General features: G+C 49.1%; 1 protein-coding gene across 1 annotated transcript in view; it reads right to left on the minus strand.

Moving 5' to 3' along the window:
• Positions 1-7,752, minus strand: part of LOC142578104 (uncharacterized) — a 64,810-nt gene extending 57,058 nt beyond the window's left edge. Inside the window, exon 1 of the mRNA XM_075687518.1 lies at positions 7,588-7,752. Within this exon, the coding sequence (XP_075543633.1) occupies positions 7,588-7,695 (108 nt within the window). The 5' untranslated portion in view covers positions 7,696-7,752. The remainder of the gene's footprint in view (positions 1-7,587) is intronic.
• Between the last annotated feature and the right edge of the window lie 2,699 nt (positions 7,753-10,451).

A 10,451-nucleotide genomic window follows, 5' to 3' on the forward strand; every position in this document is an offset into this window, starting at 1 on the left:
CGAGGAGCCCTGATACAAATGTTTTCCCATGGTCACTAAAAAGAGCACGTGGGGCTCTATGACATAAAAATGGCTTTTAAGAAAAAGGCCGGAACTTCTGCTGTGGAACCTGAAGGTAGTGTGACTGACTGTTTCAGCGTACCATTTCAAGTGGTCTACAGCTGTGACAATCTACCGGTTACCGCCTGCTTATATGGCTAGCAGTCCATACGGGTCGATACAGACGACTGCGAAAGGAGCTTCAGAACACGGTACAGGTTAGAGCAGTCCAGCCGGAGTTGAGGCCAGTCGTTTGCGTTATTGGTAGAGCTAGCAGGAAGCCACGTATTTCACTACGTTGATCGGAAGTACCGGCTATCAGAAGCGGCTGCGGATGCGCTCATAGGTTTTACGGTAATCAAAGTGACCGGCCGTGGGGTCGTCTTGAAAGGTCTCCAATATCTGGGCGAGAAGTGATGAGTGATGACAGGGACCCAACGGTGCCCGTCGTGCTGAAACACGTATCGATAAAGCATCGAATTGTGATCTTGAAGCTCTTGTGATCTTGAAGCCGACCGAGCCAAAAGTTTGAACGAGATGATCCACGAAGACGTTCAATAATGGAGTGGCGCTAGGAATCACTACGTTGGCAAGATGCAAACGTATGAGGATGGTTAGATGGAAGTCGGTCAACAGCTGCAAACGAAGGAACCACAGAAGACGCGTCCTCAAATTTGCTCATGGAAAGTGGTAAGCAAGCAGCGTTTGAAGAAGGTGGCAGGGGACAGTGAGAGAAATCATCGGCATCCTGTAATTTTTTCCAGACTTGCAGGCGATGTCAAAGTAATACTTTGGTAAATGGAGTTTCCAACGACTAAGACGTCCCAGTAAATTCTTAAGCGTCACTAATCAGCACAAGGACGGGTGGTCAGTAACTACCATAAAGTGGCGGCCGAGCAGATAGGCCAGAATTTTCGGATAGACCAAACAACGGCAAGACACTGTTATTCGGTAATCGTATAATTTTTCGCTGCAGCTGTCAACTTGCGACTTGCATAGGCGACCACACTTTCATCGGAATTTACCTGACGATTCAGAAGAACAGCGCCGATACCGTGGCCACTGGCGTCAGTATGTAGAAGAGTGGGTGCGCTGCAGTCGAAATGAGAAAGTGCAAGTTCGGACGTGAGTGCAAGCTTGAGGGGGTCAAAATCAGTTTGGCATTCGTCCGACCATAAGTAGGGAGCTCCTGAAGGAAGGGGCTGATGAAACGGAACCGCAATGGTGGCAAATTTACATAAAAAGCGCCGGAAATGAGAAGCTAGGGCAAGGAAGCCACGCAAGTCTCTGGAGCTCAGCGATAATCTTAGCGGGGTTAGGTCGAGTACCCTCCTTGCTGCCAAGGTGTCCGAGTACATTAGTGGTCTGGCGAGCAAAGTGGGAATATCTCGTATTCTGCTGAACGGCAGCAGCTGAGAGGCATGTCGTCACTTCGTCGACGCGCTGGAAGTGCTCATTCAAGGTCGATGAAAATAGGACTATATCGTCCAGGTAGCATGAACAAGTCTTCCACTTTGGGCACCGTAGTACAATGTTACTTATTCGCTCAGATGTTGCGGGAGCGTTAAATAGGCTGCAGGGCATTATGTTAAATTCGTAAAGTCCATCGGGTGTTGCAAAGGCAGCTTTTTTTTATGGGTTTAATGCATGGTGATCTGCCAGTAACCAGAGCGTAGATCAAGGCTACAGATATGCTCCGCGCGTTCTAATGAATCTAACGCATCATATATTCTGGACAATGTATATACACCCTTCCGGGTTATCTTTTTCAAGGCATGGTAGTCCACAAAAATACGCACCAACCCGTATTTCTTACGCCCCCAAAACGGCAGGTGACGACGAAGGCCTTGAGGAAGGGGGGATTATGCTTGGTGTCATCATGTCCGCAACGTCTGTGTCAATGATCTGGCGTACGGCGGAAGAAACTCGATATGGTCGACGGCGCACGATAGAAGTTCCATATGTATGTATGTAAGGGACGTGCTGTTGCAGAAGTCATTCCTAGAACGGTAGAATGTACTTCGAATGACGTATTATGGCTGCATAACAACGCCCGTTACTCCTCCGTCTGCTGTAGCGTTAGATTGGTGTTGACTGCATTAGCGAAACAGAGCAGAAACCGCATCTATAACTGTAGGTGTTATGTAACATCAGTATTCAAGGTAAGAACAGAGGCAAGCTTATTGTCCACGGCGCAAGTGAGAACAGCGCATTTAAGAAACAATATTGGCTCATTAGTTGCGCTGAGTACAGCCAAAATGGCCGTGCCGTTGGTGAAGCGAACAAAGCTGGGTACTAGTGCAATACCTTTGGATAAGCAACGAGCTGGCGGTACAACTAGACCGTCACCATCGGTGATGTCAGTGTTGACTACGATAAGTTTCTCGTGGTCTGGGGGCACCATACAATCATCAGCAGTTCGTAAACGAAGGCGGTGTGGTACACGTCATCTGAATTATCAGTATCTGTCAAGTGATCGAGGCATTGTCAGCACGAGATGAAAGCAGACGTGGAAGAGAGAAACTGCCAGCCGAGAATAAGCATGTGAGCACAGGAAGACAGTACTGCAAATTGAATTAGGCCTTGATGATGAATGTGGCGTGTTGTGGCGCAATTAAATATGGCGGCGTATTCCGTGAATGCAAACTAAACTTGAACGGTGCGCTGCACAGGTGCTCATATTACAATATCATTTGTACCACGTAGACGAGTTCCGGTGTAAGGAGCAGCTACATTGCATGGATGAGGAACACAGATCAGCGCGAATAATAGAAATAGCAACTCCCGTATCAATATAAGCTTCAACTGGCAAATTATGTACACAATTATTCGCCGCAGTTCTCCCTCAAAAAAATCACCGACGATTACGTTACTTCCTAATGCGAAGTTTGAGCGCAGCAAATAAGCTGTTTCACCTTTTCGATAGATTGAGGCAAAGAAATCGAGCAACACATGTATGCGCTATCACAGAATTTTTTTTTATTTTTCACACGTATTCCTTTAACAAAGACTCCACTAACAGTTCTTGACAGTCATGAAGGAAGCTTTGTGGTCGGAGAAATAGACTGATATATGTTCGACTTGGTACACCAATGCTTGATTCTCAAAGACGAGATCTATACAAGTGCCTCGCGAGGTTGTCACAGCCGTGGGACGCGTTACGAGCGAGAGGAACGGGATGTTCTCCCGCATAAGTGTTAGGAAATTGCTGTTTGTCTTTATGTCAAGCCGCCACCGATCTGGCTCTCTGATTGCCACCGCACAGGGCGAACGGCAGCGGCAATTTCGGCTCGGGCGGTGCACATATACAGATCCGCCGCCACCGATCTGGCTCTCTGATTGCCACCGCACAGGGGTTGCATTGGAGGAGGAGCGAAGAAAGGAATTAAGTTCGAGCCGGCGCTTTGACAACCGGAGACTCGCAGGAAGAGGGGGGAGGGGGGCGGCGTGTACACCCAGCGGCAAACGATGGGGGCAGAAGCGCGAGCAGCAAGCGGACAACACGATAAAGGGAGGAGGGAAGAGATAGCAGCGACTGACTGATGCCGCTGACGCCGATAGTGAGTCAACCCCAGCTGCGGAGTTGGTTTCAGGGACAACGAATAACCGGCGCGTCGGCAACTGAAGAGCACCCTATCCGCCACACAAGAACAGGGGGGGGGACCCTTTCCTCCTCTTTCTGCATGGCGGCGACGGTGTTCTATGCAGTCACGTTATCTTGACTCTCTAGCGGCGTCAGCGGCATCCAGCGGTATCAGTCGGTCGCTGCTAGCGCTGGGGGGTTGAAAGGGGGGCGGAGCTGGTTACGAGGCCGACGACGACGACGACGCGAAACCCAGGAACGGACGCCAAAGAGCTGCGCTCTAAAACATGCAGATCCAGCGCATTGTGGGAATCGATGTAAGCGAAGTTTGTCTGCTGTTTGCCTTCACTGACGTTATTTGGCGGCGATATTTTGACTGAAGCAAGGCGTGAGACCGGGCTAGCTAGCATTCCACGCTGACGTAACCAGCGGAAGAGTGGGCGCGGGACACTAGTAAGGCAAGGCAACTGTAAAGCAATAGTAAAGCAACAAGGACTAGTGGAGTTGGAAGTCAGCGCTTGTCCTTGTCGCCTTACTAGTGTCCCACGTCCGCTCTAGTGCTGATTACATCAGTATGTTATATTAAGGGCACACGAACTTCGTGAAGGGATGTCAAATGTAGCCTTGCCTGCTCCCTTTGTGTTTGTTGTTCTTGCTCCGCTCGACGCTATATGCGAGCGTTCGTCTCCTCGTCACCAAGCCCACGCTTCCGCGCATTCTGGGTTGTAGCTCACAAAACTACTTCCTCTCTCTTTCTCTCTATTCACTTGCTAACATTCTTCCCACCTCCTCCCTCTACTGTCGTTGCTGTTGCGGGTGAGCACGGAGACAAGCGCGGCATCTCCTGCACAGCATTTGTGAGGGGTCACGCCTAGTTAGACGTTAAACGTCCAGAAGGCATTAATTATGTAGATGCGACGTGGCGTCAATCTTGACGCGAGCTTCTCGGGCCATCTTCCCTTTGTGCCGCACTCCTGTCATGTACCGACACGATAGCGTTAAGGGCCCCGTGTCGCAGAAAATCCGGTGTCTGCCATGGGCATCGCTTGGCGAATAATCATTCCGAACTACAACCGCGCGGGCCATCCAAGTAGCGCTCACCTTGTCTTACATTAATTACGAAGTTATTCCCCGGATTTTTGAGAATAACTGCTCTTAAACAAATGTCATAAAACAAAACAGTGACAGCGCACGCCTTTTATGTTTTTGTGACATAGCCACGTCTCGACAACGTTACGACGCGGCCGCCGTTAAAGGCGTGCCGGACAGCAGCAGCCGCAACTAAAACCGCTCCATCCACGCTCCACCGCCGCTTTCTTAAAGGGACACTAAAGCGAAACAATAAATCAGTTTGGACTAATGAAGCATTGCTTGAGAACCCTGCAGGCAGTCATTTAAAAAAATGGTTTGTTTATTAGATGAGGAAATGAAGGTCCAATTATCAGTATTTGAATTTCGCGCCAAAACCCCAGCGCCGTTACGTCACCGTGACGTCAGGGATTCCAAAGTATGTTTTCGCTTTTCGGCCGCGTTGGCTGAATAAAGGTTACCGAAACTTGCCATGTTTATTATTTGGTTCCTTTAGAACACAATGTAGTCAATCTGTACCGCTATATATATTTAGTAGGCCCTAGAAGATGCCATCAAAATCCAAGACGTCACAGCCCCCCGGTGCGGGAACTTAAGTAGGCGTCGCCAGTCGCCTTTCATTCTTGCGCTTCTTCTGGCTTACCAAACGTCTTATCGTTGTAAGAGTAATGTTTTTGGTGTTTTAGAACGGTAACTTACTGATGCAGAAGAAATCATTTTTCACTTTAGTGTCCCTTTAAGTAGCGACAACCTTTGTTGTGCGCTGCCTTTTCCCCTCACATCAAATCCGGTTCCGGCATTTCTGGTTTCAAAATTTCCGGTTCCGGAGTTTCCGCTTCCTGGAGTTGCGATGCGGGGATTCCGCTTTGGCTGCTGTTAAGACGATGGTGAGAGGCCCGCCCGTGCTTAGCAGAGCTGTGGCAGTCACCATAAGAAGAATGCAAAGGGGACCAGCTGTTGTATTCCTCTGAAGTAGCAGTTCGCGGTCGTTGTTTTCCAAATGCGCGAAAAACGGCAGTGGTCTCCAAGCGTCCAGGCACTACATTCCACTGTACGTTGTCTCTCGTGGCACAACCCGTCGCAGGTTGATGCGAAGTGGCGAACACGACCAGACCACTGATTACATTAGGCGGTGGTTCTTGGATGGAATCGCATTCACAGTTTAAACCGTAGCTGGTGCAATTAAAGCCGATTATTAAAGCCAATTAAATCGACGTGAAAGTAAACAATGCTAAAAAACATACCGTCACTTCCACTCCGAACAGGAAGCTGCAGCTACGTAAGTTCCGCTTGATGCCGAAAGCTAAAAGGGTGAGTGGGAGAGAAGCGTGGAGGAGGAGGGTAAGTTGGCGGTACTTAACCTGGTCGGCGCAAAAGTGTATAGAGGGGTTTTAGCCGCAACAACCCAAAGCAGCAGCAGCAGTGGGAAAGTTGAAGAAAGCGGCAAAGAAAGCTTCGCTTTAACGTTTTATACCAGCGACTTAAAGGTCAACCGCAACGAAATGTAATTTGTGCTAAATTGACTATGAATGTCTATAGTAAACTCTCAATGTTATCTTGGGAAAACAACGGGGCTGGTAATAATCCAATTTTGTTTTTAGCAGCTATTAAATACCGCCTATGGAGACGACGCGCGCATCTGGCGCCAAAGTGGTAGCGATGGGGATATGGCGAATAATGAAGAATCATACGCAACTATTGATCCTTGTGTTGATCTCTCGGTTGCGCCAACGTACGGCTAGGCAGCCAGGCGTGTACGTTGCTCGATCATCATTTGCCAGTTGACGGGTGTCTCTCTCGGCGGGCGTTCTCCCGTATGCGCTCGTGATTTGAGCTATTACACTAATGCCGATGCGTTGCGTAGTACGTACGTACTCGAACACGAGCGATGGCTGTGCAAGAACACAACGCTGAGTAGAGGAAGACGGAATACGTCTTTCTTGTCGCAGCTTTCAGAGCGAAAGCGTGCGCCACGGCGCAGCAGGAAAGTGTGACGCAGACAAGTGAAGGCGCACAAAGCATGTAAACTCCACTTGGCGAAGCTTCATACGCTACATTTCAACAGCACAGTTACATACCCATCAAGATTTGCTTGGTAAATGCTTTCTCGAGGTGACTATAAGTACTGTATGCCACGATGGCGCACGAAAAGCAAAGGTAGGTTGAATTCAAGGGCGATATTCTCCAGCGATCATTTCCGTTAGTGCAACATCATCAAGATATTGCGTGCGTTCAAGATATTGCGTGCGTATTGCGTGCATACGACGGACGCGTCAAAGTAGACGAATGAAATGCTCTCTGACACAGCGCCAGAAACGAGCAGGAACCGCATGCTGCATTTGTCATGAAGGAGAACGCGACGTGGCGGCACTGGTGTAGATGCGGCCGGAAACCATGCAGGCCGCAGTGCGGCCAGTCCGGTCGTGAGTTTACGTACACTTATCACCGAGTGCATCTAGCCCGGAACGGCCAAGCCTCATCCATTTATCATCCTTTACTACAGATGGCGGTAGTTGTCTGATCTGTTTACGAGTACGGCGCTTCCGGAGTGATAAGCAATGGTCGGTGAAGCCGGAAACGTCATGCCGGATACGTCATGCCGGAGACGTTAAGATCGCTAAAATTTTACCCTGAGGCTCGGCGCGCATGGCGGCTGCACGGCCGCCATTATCCGCCATGTTGACTCTGTGATTGGTTGCCGAGAACTCACGTGTCTTGAAATTTGTGCCGGCAAACGGAAGCTTTACAAAATGCTATTTTGCATTTTGATCAGGATGACGAAACGTCACGTGGAACTGCAAATTTTATCGACTAAGGAATTTTTCAGGCCCTTGGCAGCTATATTGAGAGTATATATTGGCAGCCATATTGCTCACCTTCTCAAACTTCCTTAAAAAGTGCCCATCACTGCGTGTGTTGTCCAACGGTCCACCAGGGACAGTCTGGCGAATGCTTGTAATTTTAGTGTTACGATAGACGTCCATTCTGAGACTTAATGTCAGGGCGAACCGGTTCAAAGGTGCTTGTACGCCAGCGATTAGCTGCACTGCGTCCTCCTGCGAAAAGAAATTCGGACAAACTCGTTGTGGCCCCTCAAACAGGCGGGAAGGAAACAAGGCACAAGCAAATATTTACTTTAATCGCCTAAACATTGTTAGGTGGCAGTCAGGAACACCCTTTATAGAATTCAGTAGGTACTATCGCGTCCAAAGCAAGCTGCAAAAAAGTGGGCAGGAGTCAGCTGCTTCCTCGCTCGGAAAGGTCTCCCGGAACTTGCTCAACCGGAGTGGTCTCCTCGTCTGTTCATTAAGGTGTATCCAGACGAAGGACCACAGCCCTCTTTTGGCCCGCGGACCAGGCCTCACGTGGGGTCTAGCTTCCGGTATACGAGGTCCGCGCATAGGTGGCGGCCCGGCCCGCTCGAGAAATTCCCCGGAATTTTTTTCTGGCGGCGGCCCGCGGACTCTTTAGCGCATTCGCACAGACAAAGCCTGGAAACTACACCCATTGGCCTTTTCGTCAGTAGAATCACTACTGCCATCATTCTGTGGGTGAAATGACACAACAGAAGGAGTCGTGTGTGTCACCATGTCAACGTGCTCGGACGACGCGTAGTTATGCTTAGTTTTAGTGGAACAGTTCCCGACGTTGTGGGATAGCAGCCGGGGCGATTATCACCGATGCCCGAAAAAGCAATTGTTCTAGCAAAATACTTGCAAGCAAATGTCACAGAGGCATCCGGAGCATGGGCCATACAATGTGGGTATGTAAACAATTTGTTTAGAGAACTTTGCACACGTCTAGTTTGTTTATAACCTGCTTACCCTCGTATTCCGAAATGCGTCTTAACTGGAAGCTCATAAACTTTCTACCCTGATATATACGAGAGCGTTATGTGCAGGCTATGCAAGTTTGTTAGAGCCACCCTTCAACGCATCTTGTGGGGATGCGAAATATATCAAGATAATATGGCAGTCTCCCAGGAAAATCTACGGGCGCGGTTGTCGGCCACGCCGCTCAGCTCAGAACTCCAAGACCAACTTTGGGCCGTCCAGCGAGCCACGGAGGCCGCACTCTGTGCTCAGACGTGCAGCTTTATTGCTCTTATTCGCGGACGTACGCATACGCGCAAATGTGGTGAGACACGCGAGCGCGTAGCCGTACGCCCGCTCGTAGAACCAAACCCGTGCACATCAGTAAAGGTTCGATGCCGTAACAATTCGTTCACAAATGCGGTATTTCCCTAGCGCCTTTAAGACTGGCCTGGTCGAAAACATTTGTGCCTAATCGCTTACCAAGGTATTACAAATAAGTGGCACTGAAAGAGTCACACCGATGGAGCGACGTTCACGATTGTCCATTCGCGGACTGTAAACGCTGCCACACAGTCGCGATTGGAGTTAATATGAGCACACTCATAGTTGCTATGAGCAGACTCAAGGTCAGATGCTAGACATATAGAACTGCATGGTTATTCTTCTTAAGATAGCAGGACACAAATCCAGAGGCTTTTGTTTTCTTCCAAGACACTTTGGTGTATAGACCTTTTTCTTCACGTACGCCGCCGTATGGCGCAAGCAGTGGCGACATATATGGGAAATCGACATGCTGCCTTGGGCGAGCCCTCCGTATTTTATGCCAGGTGTCCGCTTGGCGGCACTTTCTGCTTTTTCTTTTCGCGCTCTCGCGGTCTATTTAGTATGATGTGGCGTCTTCAAACTGAGAAACGGTTAAGTGAGACGCACTGAAGTGATCTAAGACGGCATGATCGCAGTTTCGGCTGGCCTTCAGGTGGACGGAATACAAAGCTCGACCTGTACGTGCGTGTTTGTGCCTACAATAAGCCTTGGGGATCAGTTGTTATTTAAGAAAACGAATGTAACTTTACTGCCGCGATCCCACGTTGTGAGCAATGGTTTAGCAGCAATGAGTAGTTGGGAAACATATAACGAGCCTAACAGCGTGGCGTACTGGTCTGCTGCGTGATAAACTGTCCTGTTACCTCGGCAAGCGTTCAAGTGGTTATCTGTAGATACATGGTGCGACTACCTCGTTTGGCGGACGAGGTTCCCGCCGATGAACACAGTAGTTTTGATTAGTAATAACAGCATTATGTATGGTTGGAATCGCGCTTGACTAGTGGTCTAGCGACCTGCTGCGGACTGCGTGAGCGTCCGAAGCAGTTATAGATGTTGGATTATAGATCTGTTATAGATTCGCTTTGGTTATAGATTCGCTTTGCATAATGCATGGTGCAAGCATGCGGCATGAACATGCGAGGTCTTATTGTGGCGGTAGCCAGGGTTCTTTTTTCGCGACATAATAGGATGAAAACTGATTTCTTTGTTAGGTCTCGTTCGTGCACTTATTCACGGTGCAGTGACCCGTTTCACGGAATAGTGTCGTTACATGTCGAGGTCGGATTATTTTTATGCGATGCACTTTTAACAATACTGCTTTACAGGGCAAGAAGGCAATGCTGAAGCGCAAAGCTTACATGTATCAGGCAAGTTTATCAACCGCAATGTTCACTGCGTGCCATCGGCCTCGTACAGTAGGCTAACGTAGACATAGCATAGTGATTTCAGGTCTACTAGACTTGTTATGGGCGAGAACAAAACCGGCGACTGCCGCAAATATTTTATAACGTCTGGTGCTCCGATGTTTCGCGGTTGCCTTCTGTCGGCCGCGCACGAGCGCTCTCATGCTTTAGACCTGACGCCAAGCGATCGGATAGTGA

Source organism: Dermacentor variabilis, chromosome 4, assembly GCF_050947875.1.
Source record: "Dermacentor variabilis isolate Ectoservices chromosome 4, ASM5094787v1, whole genome shotgun sequence".
NCBI lineage: Eukaryota > Metazoa > Arthropoda > Arachnida > Ixodida > Ixodidae > Dermacentor > Dermacentor variabilis.